At 43.1% G+C, this 13,010-nt stretch overlaps 2 protein-coding genes across 2 annotated transcripts; one reads left to right on the top strand and one right to left on the bottom strand.

The window, feature by feature from the left end:
• Window positions 1-2,050: 2,050 nt before the first annotated feature.
• Window positions 2,051-6,370, top strand: LOC131880934 (poly(A) RNA polymerase, mitochondrial-like). The gene is made up of 7 exons (XM_059227669.1): window positions 2,051-2,339; window positions 2,982-3,175; window positions 3,469-3,735; window positions 3,798-4,010; window positions 4,085-4,302; window positions 5,006-5,232; window positions 5,308-6,370. The coding sequence occupies exons 1-7, from the start codon at window positions 2,249-2,251 to the stop codon at window positions 5,928-5,930; spliced, it is 1,833 nt and encodes a 610-aa protein (XP_059083652.1). The 5' UTR covers window positions 2,051-2,248; the 3' UTR covers window positions 5,931-6,370.
• LOC131880945 (thioredoxin-like protein 1) lies at window positions 6,040-12,651 on the bottom strand. Its single transcript, XM_059227679.1, has 3 exons — window positions 12,426-12,651; window positions 11,990-12,273; window positions 6,040-6,315 (listed from the first exon to the last, which is right to left on the bottom strand). The coding sequence occupies exons 1-3, from the start codon at window positions 12,501-12,503 to the stop codon at window positions 6,105-6,107; spliced, it is 573 nt and encodes a 190-aa protein (XP_059083662.1). The 5' UTR covers window positions 12,504-12,651; the 3' UTR covers window positions 6,040-6,104.
• Between the last annotated feature and the right edge of the window lie 359 nt (window positions 12,652-13,010).

Genomic DNA, 13,010 nt, shown 5'->3' with positions numbered 1-13,010 from the left:
GTACATTCAGACATGGGCTAAAAGGAGACTGGAGTGTCAACGTGAGGCCCTTTTTTCACTCAGCGTGACTCTAGCTCATGGGGCGATTATGCTCAAATGAATGAGACAGCTCATCACGAAAGCACGAAAGTCTATGGGCTAAAAGATGGGTATGTGAAGTGAAGATATTTGTGGTTTAGGGGCCTTGATCGGTGTCGGGGCGCACTCAAGCCGGGCCTGGCCATGAGAGGCGTTATAGAGCCTGATCCACCTAGGGCTTGAGGATGGGCCGAATAGGCGAGGCCTTTTGAGCGAATGTGTCGGAATGTTCATTGAACTGAGGTCAGCGAGGTCATTGATTGGTCCGTTATCCGTGTTTTGACGCTATCTGATGGTTGAGTCCACAGTATTGGCAGATTTTGAAACTACGAAGGTCATCGCCCTGAAACTGTTTTGTTGACCCAGGAGTATTTAACTTTTTTGCCCAGCCCATTACGATATCTAGGTTGCGTGTGCGACATCCTTTAAGCTAACTTCGAAATAGCGCTTGACAAAACCTGGGTTCCCAAATCTGTCAAAATATTGTATATTTATTTGTATACATATGCGTGATAGATTTATAACAAATGTGCACCAAAATATATGTATTTGTGTGTCCTTTCTCGATTGAGGCGTTTGACTCCTGATATGAAGTTATCATCATTCTTGATATTGAACCCTTTTTTAATGAGGAGTCATATTTGTCTATCAAGCACAGCCTTGAAAATGCTCGTACAATGCAATAGAAAATGAAAATGGTGCGTTTTCTAGCGGCCTTCGTCATTGCAACAGCCCTAAATGGAAAACTGAAGATTCTCATTTGATTCTATATCCATAAAGTATCTGATTTGGCAATGATTTTGATTTGGTGGACCTGGCTCACCCTTGAATAAATGGCTGATCAGGAATTCTGGTGCAGAACTTGTTGGTCATGTCTAATTTGAAACCTGCTACAGAATCAACGTCAACATATTTCCTGCCATGGAGGTCACATTTTAAGTGGAAATCTGTCCACTTGTCGTCGTATACACCGGTAGGCTTTGATCTCATTAAGAAATGGGGCTAAAACGATGAATTGGCCTTACGCTGGATCGGTTTTCACCCTCCATCCATTAACGAGGCGATTGCTGATAATGAAAAAATAATAAATGACTTTGAACTTTGACTTTGAATTGCTGGTCGGGAGGCTGAGTTCAAAGGCTTCTAAATTTTCCGTCATCCTCTTGGGGTAGATTTGACGGCGTCAAATATGTCCCGGATACCGTCGTCCATATTCCTGCAAATATGGGTGGGAAGCAAAAAGGTTTACTTTTGGCCCATGGATTTGAACCCCCAACACTTGGGGATAATTACCTGGCCTTATCCATAATCTATGCCTTATCTGAGCTGCCCTTCAGCATGCTGACCAATTCTGGCTCAATATCATCCAAGCTATAGCTCGAAAATTTCAGGTACACTTCATGAGCATATAGAGGATGTCAAGTAAAGGAAATGCAAGGAAAAATGTGGCGCGACACCCTGATTTTGGGCATTTTAGGGAGAGAGAACTGAGACAAACATCACAGTCCACTTGCACAATTTGCCCATTGAATTTTCAATAATCCAGTGATTTTGAGCAAGTTGTGTTACAAAACCCTAATAAATGAGCATGTTTGGTGTTAATCAGTGAACGCACTATCAAATTGACTTAATACCACAATGCTATATGCTTAGACAAGCATGTAAAAGGGAAAAAATGTCAAAATCCAATGCATGCACAGTGCGGTTTGGCTGGGCATGCTGTCTTTGATTTTACTCCATGAAATAACGTCAGTTGTCCATGAACACATTTACCTGACTAGCCCTATTTGTTGACTTTTGAAGCATAACATAACGTGACAATGTCAGAAACCTTTAGTCTTCTCGAGACCAGCCAAGGAGCGCAATTCAAGGGGCTGACAGGCCCCCAAGCCCAAAGCCCATCATTAGGGCTGGGAGGACCGAAAATATGGCACTCAACCTCGAGCGAATCGAACAATGTCCGTACATTTGTTCAGCCTGCCATGTGTGGTTGTTGTTTTTGAAGTAGTGGTGATTGTAGCAGTGGTCCTCGACTCCTCATCACGCTCATGGATTAGGATCAGCCGCGATTGGCCTGACTCACGTTCATGCCCGCCATCACGGACCCACAGCTTGGGATAGTCCTTGGGATTGGCCCTTTGCCCGCCCTCCTCCGGTGGAATCGCCGGTCATGCTTCACTTGCAGCGATGTTGGCCTGGGCCGCATTCGGCTGCCCGGGTTTCGGCCTTTCATCCCTTCGCTCTCATCCAATCTCGGCCGGGTACGCACAGGTTAAGGAAGAACCCTGACCCGGGCCCTGGCTAGGCCATGGGAAGGGCTTGAAAGGGGGTACTATTCTGGGGTTTTAGGCCGGAAGGGCCTGATGTTGGAAGCGGTTGGGCCCTCCCGCGTGTCCACTCAATATGATCTATGTCAGGCTCAAAAGAATTATGAGGGACACCTAGGGATGTATAGCGTCATTGGGATGAGGCATAGTCATGTGCAAACCTAAGAGAAATTCTAAAAAAAACTGGAGTCAGCTTCATGCTATGACTGACTCTTCATCCTAAGTCTACGGGCCAAATATTTTCCAAAGCGTGGCCATTATTTTATCCCAGTCAGGACGACGTCACAAAAGCGCATGTTGTGTGGAGAGACATTCTCGTCGCGACGCTGCCTCCAATAGAAATAAAGGCCAGCCCCCACTTGTAATGAAAAACATTGAGTTGAACGTTGAAGAATCAGTCTCTCAAACCCACGTGATACACTGCTCCTTCAATGTATCAATATCTTAGGTCTGAATGACAAAGACCAATCAGACCCAGGCATTGCCGTGATTTCATTATGCCTAGGACTCCATCTGAATGAAAAGCCTCCACAGACGGATTCAAAATTGGTCTGATTTGTTATTTTTCTCGTTTAGGTTCGACCAGTCCGCCGGGGGATTTCGTGCCCTTTCGTCAATGGATGGATGTCCAACGTGCCACGGCCAAACGGAGTCTCGTGGTCCAAGTGCGGAACGTCAATTCCGCCCCCGATTTGTATCAGTATTGCGCTGACCAATTTGGACCCATCAAAGGCCTGCATTTCTATCAGACCCCCAACGCGTCATTTTCGGTAAGGCCATTCCATCATGGACCCACTAAAACCATGCATGGCGCCAACATTGTGTAGAGAGACGAAATAAGGGTTCAACATTGGGAGTACGAAGGCAAGATAATGAACACTGGAATTGATGGGGAATCGATGTGGGTAAAATGAGGTGGTGGTCACTAGCGTGCTATATATTTAGGATCTCTCAACTTCTAATTCCCTAAATTTGAGAACTTCTCAGATGCTCTAAACTGGTCTGAAAGTTGAACGCTCTCCAAAAGTGTCCGCACGTCCCTGAAAAGCTCACCTTCTTTTAGGATTTTTACATCGTGGAATTTGAGGATTTGGCCGGGGTGCAAGCGGCCATGCAACAAAGTCAACATAGTCAAGATTCCCGCCACACCCTCAAATTCCCCGTCCAAAGTCCATTTCTATGGTTTTCACCCCCGTCATCGCCGACGAGTCGCTCTTCAAAATTGGTGGTGAGCGAAGAAATCCAACGCCTCCAGGTGGACTATCCGGTTTTCGCTCAAACCAGTCCCACCTACGAAGATATGATCCATGAGTCCGGGCAACGGTCTAATGTAAGTGCTCTAGTCCTCTGCCATCATCTCCTACGCTGACGCCTAAGATCCGTTGCATTTAGTTGAATGATCAAATCTCCGGATTGCACGCCTCCAGTCGCATGAGCGATATCTCGACGCGTATCCGCTTTTTGGCGTGCGAGCAAATCGAATTGGCCATTCAGAGCATGTTCCCCATGGCTGAAGTTCTACCCTTTGGCTCATCCGTCAACTCGTACGGGTCATGTTCTAGTGATGTGGATATGGTGGCTCTGTTATCCAACCACAATCAGAGTGTGAGTATGAGACTCAACCCACCCATCAATCTTTTCCCGATATGGGTCCAATATAGCAGTTTTGGCTCCTTTAGGACGAAACCAAGGCACGATTGGTCTTCCATGCCAAAGGCGGTTCGTATGAAAGTTATCGCGCCCAAGGACAGATTTGGTGTCGGACCATCGGGGATACGATCCGGACATTCTTGCCCGGATGCAATCAAATCAATTCCCTGTGGCGAGCGCGGGTTCCGATTGTCAAATACAAGCAAGAACTTCTCGGATTGGAGTGCGATCTCTCCTACGGGTCATCGTAAGTACGGGGTAGAGACTGCATTTTTCGGAGGACAATGAGCCTTGACATGAAAATTGACCTTTTTTTTTTTCAATATTGTTGAACGTGTTAAGAAAAAGTACGAGGGGCATATTGAGCATTGAAGGGATCAGTAAGAGAAGGCAGCACTTCTTTACTTTGATTAGCCTGGATGGTGGAGACCTCAAAACTAAATACAGTAGCTCTCCCATTCCCACATTGTTCATCGTTCATGCTTGCTTTGTTTGGCAAAGGCTCAAGCTTTTCATGAGAATGCAACTAGGATCGTAACACTTTACACACAAAAGGAGCAAACATCAAAATACTTGCTTCAATACCCTGAGAAATAGCTGAGATAAACCACCCAGAGTAATCAGATTTGAGAGTATTGATTTGGGGGGGTTCAAGCTAGGAGACTTCAAGAGCTTTTGATTTCAAAGATTTTGAAATAATGAAACATCTTGAAACCTTTGGTCAATAGTTCAAGCTGTCCTTTGAAGTGTCTTTTTTTTGCATTTTAACAGGCTTATATGTTTGCTTTAGAGAAATCTCTTGGCTGTGATGAAAAAAAAATCTTTTGTGTTTTTTAAATTATCATTTTTTCTTGCAATTATTTGACACTCAAAAAGATTTTTTTTTCCGAGACCTTACCTTATAATGATAGTGCTTTATGATGCGCAAATTAAATTTCGTTTATCACCAGATCCGGCTACCACATGTCAGAGTTATTGTATATCTACGGTGAACTGGACCCGAGAGTACGTCCTCTCGTGTGCACCATTCGACATTGGGCCAAAATGAGAGGCCTGACCGAGACTCAACGTCCCACTCAAATGTTGACCAACTTCAGCGTCACTCTCTTGGTGCTTTTCTTTCTTATGAACCAACATCAGATGCTCCCTCCAATGCGGACCCTCTACAAATTAGCTCGTGAGCCAAAACAACATCGTCATTATGTAACCTTTTTGATGTCCTTTTTTTTGACCCGTGAGAGTTGTATTTTAGGTCTAGAGGATCGAGTTATCACCGATGACGATGTGGTCTGTACTTTTCTTAGGGATCTCTCGGGTCGTCAATCCCAGTTAAATGCGCGTTATCACGACTCGAAACTTACCTTGACCGACCTGCTGCTCGATTTCTTCAAGTTCTATGGAGATTTCGATTATAAGAGACACACCGTGTGTATATTAACCGGAGAATGCCAACCTAAACGGACACAAACATCCTCGACCAAACATATGCATTCGTGTTTAAGCATCACCAATCCTTTGGAGCCAGATTTAAATGTGTGTGCGAATGTGACTTCGTTTGGATTGGACAGTTTCAAGGCCAATTGCCAAAAAGGATACAAGTTTATGACCGACGTTCAATTGGGCAATCAAGAGGCCAGATTGGATCTACTTTTAAGACAAAAGGCGTCCAAGTCCTCATCAAAAGTGAATGTGCAACAAATGTTCCAAGAGGAGAAAAGTGGCAACAGTCAAGGTGCTGATGTTCCCACCAAAGAAAATCCGAGACACTTGAATCAGATGAGCGATCGGAACTCTCCGTCCTCGGTCAGAGTTCGAACTAAAACGGTCAAATCAGGCCACGCTGCTTTGAAAATGAACACCCTGTTTAAACGCTAGGACAATATTGTGGTATTGAAATTCATTCAGGGAAAAAATCTTCAGTCTCAATCGAAAGATTCTTCGACGTCTTAGTTATTCATGTATAGAAAAGAAAGCACACCCAAAGCGCGTTTGACTCTAAAAGAGGTTTATATGGATGCAAAATATGTTGGGAGGATAATAATACATAGGTCAGTGTCCCTCGCCTTTTTTGCCCGTGACGCGCTTGAATTCACTCATATCCGTGGTGGAGAGTGGGGTGCCAATCACGGCGAAATAATCGATTTGCGTGGTCTCTTCTCCGGCCTGATTGTCTTGGAAGAAGAACTGGACGCTCTGAACATTCTGATACTTCACAAACTTGAGTGGAATCGGTCGGCCATCCAGTTGCTCTGGTGATAAACTGAAAAACAAAAAATCAATTAAACCAATGAAATAATTAGATGAGTGATCTCGAATGACCTTAGGACAATTATTTAAAGTCAGCCAGGGTGCACGAGTTGATAATAGTGCTGGGGCGTGTCGGGCAAAAGTCGGTCGCGTACGAGTCCTCTAAATTTTTGACTTATGGTCGGACTCGCCGAATCCGGACTCGAGTCTTTAACTAGAGTCAGGTCAAGTAAAAAAAAAGACAATGGTTTATTGTGACAAGTCCGGACTTGAGTCCTTTATAAAAGACTTGAGTACGGCCAACTCCTCCAAAATCGAGTTAAGGACTCGAGTCCGGCAGAGGACACGGGTCTTGCGAAATTTAAAGAAAAAAAAACAATAGTTTAGTGTGACGAGTCCGAACTCGAATCCTTCCTAAAAGAAGTAAAGCATTTTGTTGCTTTGTTACTGATATTTTTTTAATTTAGTCAATTCGACTGGAACTATCTGCATTTCATGCGTATTTTTTTCATTTTTTGATCCTTTAATTGCATATTTTGCCAATTTTTACATTTTTTGAACATTCCTGCACATCACTGGTCAAGATTTATTTAGGCTAACAAATGGTACACTTGATTCAGGATTAGACCGACAGGGTGTTTCAAAAAAATAAAATAACAGAAGAGAGCAGAGGTGGGATACCTTATGCTCATTAGTTAAAAAACAGACCATCGGCCAGAAATTTCATTCACAGATAGACAACATTGGTTGAACAATGTGGCATATCAATGATTCACATATCAAGAGGATTCTTTGTTATGATAGTATCAAAGTGGCCAAAATAATGCAAAATTTAATTCCAAAAGTGTAGCCACTAGAGGGAATAGCGTTCTCGACTTGTTTTTCTCCAATGACCCTGATCTGATCCAGTATGTCCATGTGTCACCTAGTAATCTGTCAGATCATCATGTTCTCGAGATAGGGTGTGCTCTAGAGTAAGATCGTAGAGTAGGACTAAGAATAAAGCTAGAAAACGGTTACATGTTTCGTTTAAATAATCCGTAAAAAGACTGACCAATCATAGTGGCCCTTAATGTTTTTCTACGGTTTCAAAAGAGGGGGAAACAGGATGGGGACATTTTGGTAATGCTGAAACAAGTGAAAAGTTGTGTTTATTTGGCCATACCTTAATTTCAGTGAAAAATGTGTTTTGCCATTTTGTCCAAAATTGTGCCACATCTGATGCATTTATTGGGAAAACAGCCGTAAGCACAGTGATTGCCTCAGAAGTTGAAAACACGAACTTGAAAACCTAGAAAACCTCTATTGAAAAAGTGTACTCTATCTGCACCAAACACATAGCCATGTTATTTCTAGAGAAATGAATTGATGAAAATACAAGTGATGCACGATTCACAATTCAAACGCGTCAATTTGTGCCCAAAAGTGTGCAGTACATGAATCAATTGCTCTGAAGTATGGAACTGAAAGTGCAATAAGATATAAGTGCCGACGCACAACTTGCTTTTTTGCAAAGCATCCTCAAAGGTGAGGAAAACTATGCCAATTTTTTTTTTTTTAATTCTTTCGGGTTTGATATACCGATACAGGAGAATGAGTTCCCCGTAAGTCACAATTGATAAAAGATTTGGTCACATAATGCGTTCGAGTTTGCCGCTCTAGGGCACCCTTGAACGAAAGGCTGGTCTGGGATGGTTGATAAAAAACGATCTAAATGTCGCTTAAAACTTAACAATGGATCATCTAGTAAATAGAATCGTCGAAGTGAGCATGGTAGCAGATTATAAAGGGTGGGTGCTCGGTTTAGTACAAAACAGGATTTTAAGGTCTTCACCAACTTTTTATCTGATGGGTTGAAATTAAATTTGATTTCACACGTGATGCCTCGTCTGTCACTTACGTTATACTTCATTCCCGGGTTAGGACAAAGTGCATGGAGACATTTAAAAACATAAAGGATTAGGTAGCGTTCGTACCTACGCTGAATACTATATAATTCAAGGGATTGAAGTCTTTCCCAATAGCTTAAGTGGGACATGCCTGCAATATATTTTGTAAAACTTCTTTGTACTTTTTCAATCTTATTCAGCCCCCCTACATTCATTGGCGCCCAGATTGGGGAAGCATATTCTAAATGCGGTTGAACAATAGATTTGTATAGAGTTTTCATAGTATAAGCGTCTCTGGATTTGAAAGTTCGGTATATCCAGCCACAAGTTTGGTATGCTTTGGTCACTTTCGATTGGATGTGTTCTTCAAATTTACCGTTATTTTCAACTATTATTCCAAGGTCTTTAACGGAGCTTACTGATAAAATGGGCTTCAGGCGATTGTCGGTGTAAATTGGCTTGTCTACTTCATTTTGGTTGTACGTCATGATTCGAAACTTATCCCCGTTTAATTCCATGTTTTGAGAGTGGACCCATTTGTATACAATGTCCAAGTCAGTTTGCAGGTCTGTCTGGTTTTGTGAATTTCTTCCGAAGACTAGCTTAGTATCGTCAGCATAAGAAGATATTGAAGACTGGAGGGGCAATCCGTGTAGTGGTGCAATGAATAAAACGAACAAGATCGGACCCAGAATAGTTCCTTGAGGTACCCCAGATACCACGTTTCGAGGGCAGCCTAAGCAGCCGTCAACTCGAACGGCTTGTGTGCGGTTGGTGAGGAAATCTCTGATCCAAGAGTAAATATTTCCTCCAACCCCTAGTTTACTTAAATAACTTAGCAGTAGAATATGATCCACTTTGTCAAATGCTTTAGCAAAGTCCAAGTATATAACATTTCCTTGATATTTGGGTCAAAAAACGTCTAAAGTCAGTCAAAACGCCAGCAACCCTCCTAAATCAGCCTATCCGTCGATGTTGAAAATTTCCCCGCCGCACAGAGTTCAGAAACGCCAGAAAACGGCCAGATTCATCTTCCTCGCCAAAATCTCCCTGCCAGACAGAATCTAAAAACGCCAGAAGTTGCGAAATCTGGCGGGCTAAACCGCAATCTGGCAGCACTAGAGCTATGTACCGTCATTATTGTTAGTCTGTTTTCGGCTTAAATGCGGTTTGAATTTCCCGCCTTTGCTTTGCCTCAAAATCCGTCCGTTTTGGTTTTGGCTCTCGGACGTCTCGCTGACGTTTGATCACCCTGTCGGTCTAATCCTGAAACAAGTGTACCATTTGTTAGCTGTGTAGTCCTCCAAGATAATGGAAAGTTCGATGAGCATGTCCAGTTGAAAGTTGATAAGGCTTTTCAAACATGTGGTTGGATATATCGCACGTTTAAGTCCAGAGATAGTATCACGATGCTAACTCAGCACAAGTCGATTGTTCAGCCGCATCTTGAATATGCCTCGCCCATTTGGGCTCCAATGAGTTCAGCAGGTTTGCAAAAGCTGGAGCAGATCCAAATATGTTTTACTAGGGAACATTGAGGATATGAGAGAGCTCTCGTATTGGGACAGACTAAAAAAGTTGGAACTGTACAGTATTCAGAGAAGGTACGAAAGGTATCTGATATTGTACGTTTTCAAAAGCATTCATGAGCTATGTCCCAACCCAGGGTTTAGGGTCAATTCTAGTGACCGTAGAGGCTTAATGTGCGTTTTGAGAGCACCTTCAAGCCCTTGAGAATCCAGGCTAGTTAAAACAATGAAGTCCAACACTCTTCTTTCTCGTGCCCCTTCATTGTTCAGTTTGCTTCCCTCTAATATTCGTAGGGCTTATGTAGGCGTTGATCCAGAAGCAGGATTTAAGTCAGACTTGGACAAGTTTTTGACTAAAATTCCTGATCAACCTTATATTCAAGGGTTAGCCAGATCAGCCAACTCTAATTCGTTGGTCGATCAAATAATAAATATAAGTAAATAAGTGGGATTCCGATCCCAGCAGTGGTAAGGAAGTCCGAAAAAATAAAAAAATCTGAGTTGTCCTAAAAAAAGGGTAAAAAGGCCAGCACTATTTCAGAAATTTGTCTTATGCACACATCACCATCGCTGAGAACTTTTCCAGTCTACTAATGTTCAAAATAATACAATTTGGGCTGAAACTTAATAAAACCACTATCCACTATTGCCAATTCTTTTTAATCCTTATGTATCCGACCTGCCCAAAGCCTTCACTCACCAAGGCCCCACCATCAATCATTTTCCTGTTCAATACATTCAATATGAAGACGACCTGGTTCTCTTGGCTAATTCAGCCATGGAATTGCAAAATGCCATCATTGCACTCCATGGTTATTGCCAAGAGAACGTCCTTCAGGTCAATAACATCAAGACGAAGGCCATGGTTTTCCAAAAAGGTCGTCTGCCTTCCACCTCCTTCCACATCAATAATAATCCGATTGAAATCGTCAATAGTTCTAACTATGTCGGTTTCACCTTCTCCACCCAACTCTCATTCACCTATCACCTCAAATCCACAATAGCTAAGGCCGGGGCCAGGATCGGATACACATGCAATAGACTTCCCATGAAGAATCTTCCCCTCCCAATAGTCCTTCAACTCTTCCGGATCTACGTCACCCCAATTTTCCTCTACGGCCTACACCTTTGGCTTCCCAACTCCGCCCAATCCGCCCTCAAATCCGCCGATGCCACCTACACCAAGTTCCTCAAGCGATACCTCTGATGGCCCCAATATGCCAACAATGCATGGACGCATTTTCTATGCGAAACCGAGCCCCTCACCATCGGGCTGGCAAGGTTAGTGTCCAAAAGTGTTGGGAACCTGACCTTTCCGGAGGTGATGTCCGGACACAAATTGTCCTTCCCGGTCAAGGACTTGTCAACACTTTATTGTCCCTGCCCGACATCCCTTCGGAGTATTGGCGGTCGAGGACCTTTGTCCGTCTCCCAGCCAATTGCCACCAGCGACGGAAGCTGACAACTGATCTGTTCAATCTAGACCATCCTGTACTGTGCAATAACTAAGAATTTCATCCCTTACCTCTACCTACCTGTCTTTGTAATATCTGTAACTCACCTCTTCCCTTTTTTCATGTACACTGAACCAATTCTAGTCATCTCTGCTGTGATAACACTAGTCGAATGTTTTACCGTTTTAACCATTTAATTTCTTCTTTTATTTATTTTTATCCATATTTATGTAACTTGTTTACACACACAATCTTATTATTTTAGGAGTTGACATGACCGAGAGTCGCAACAAAAGATTTATTTACTAAACATTCTGAAAAGGCAAACAGAGCATGCTTCTTAACTCAGGTTAAGGGATGATTTAGAATGGAAGCATGTCTTTGTAAGGTTGGCGACTAAACCATTTTCAGCTATCTTTGAGAGCTTTTGCAATTGAAAAGATCTACATACGGTTTTGCATCGATTAGCAACCGGCAAAAACTTTTCCAACACTCTGTACAGCATTGATACATTTTAAAACGGATTGGATTCCTTCTAAGATTGATCTATTGAGTTAGTGGTAATCCTTGGGACAAGTTAGCCTACGGGAAAAGGGAAAAAGGGGCACTGCTTGTTAAGTTTGCTTGCCTGCCTCTTTAGTTCTGAAGCTAGGATTTTTTGTAACATGTGGCCTGATTGTTAGGTGACAGAACCGAAAAACGAGGTATAGCGCTCTCTGGGACCAGATTATCATTATTTGTGTTCCTTCTGGAGTTTATCTATGGAGTGTGCCAGTTGCTTGATCTTTTTTCTGTTGGTGTCTGTCGGTACTCACGTCAAGTCTTGCGTTGCCACCATCGATTCGGCCTTGTCAAAGTCGAGCGTGTTAGGCAGATTGGCAAAGATTCGGATCGTTTTGGGTCCCTTGTTTGCGGGCGCCTTGACCTTCAAGGAATGAAGCTTGACCTTCTGATTGTAAGCCAGACAAAGGATGATTTGCTCATCGCAATCCGATTCCAGATAGCCACCCCCGGGGGTCATGGCATGAGCCCAAGGGTGATCGTCGGACTCGTTCAAACACTCGCAACCCGGCTTTTCCAAGTGAACACCCAGGTCCATCTGAAAACCATCAAACATCACAGTTGATCTTGGGAGTTGGTCGTTGGTTTATACAAGGTAACATGATCCAATCGAACCATCCATCATTGTTGGGTGAGTATATGGGACCGGCGGGTCAGGACACTAATTAGTGTTATTACTCATGTTCTTACCATGCCTTTGACGCCGCAATCGGGCTGGGGTTCAGGCAAGGGCACCGATGAGGTGGACTCGGCGGATTCGGCGCTCATATTGAGGATGGATCTCTACACCGGGTTCACGGGGCGTGGAATGGAAGTGGGAGCTGAAGGACCGATGATCAACCCGAGGAGAAATCAGAGGGACAATGACTTGAAAAAGATCGGTCAGTCAGTCTGAGTCAATGAACAGATCAGCTGACCTCAATTCAAAACAATCATTTTCAGGGTAACCATTGGAGGACTAGAGAGACATAGGGTGAATTCGAAATAATGGGTAGAGTTAGGTAGAGCCACGACAAGGACGTTAAAAGTTTCTAAATTTGCCTGAATTGTGTATTTCGTACTTTAGCCACCATTTATCATTTTGTTTCTAGTATTTTGACGCTTTGGTGTTTGTATTCAGTTGATTTGGGAAACAATAGAAATATTGACAAAAACATCAATATCACAAGTCACAATACTTACTTCAATTCAGTTGATATTGACTATTGACGAATGAATGCCCAACCACAATATTTTGATAGAAATACCTGCTCAACCTTACAATCAAGGGCTAGC

This window comes from Tigriopus californicus, chromosome 1 (genome assembly GCF_007210705.1).
Source record: "Tigriopus californicus strain San Diego chromosome 1, Tcal_SD_v2.1, whole genome shotgun sequence".
Taxonomy (NCBI): domain Eukaryota; kingdom Metazoa; phylum Arthropoda; class Copepoda; order Harpacticoida; family Harpacticidae; genus Tigriopus; species Tigriopus californicus.
The sequence above is the reverse complement of the archived record's forward strand: the minus strand, read 5'-3'. Positions and strand labels throughout refer to the sequence as shown.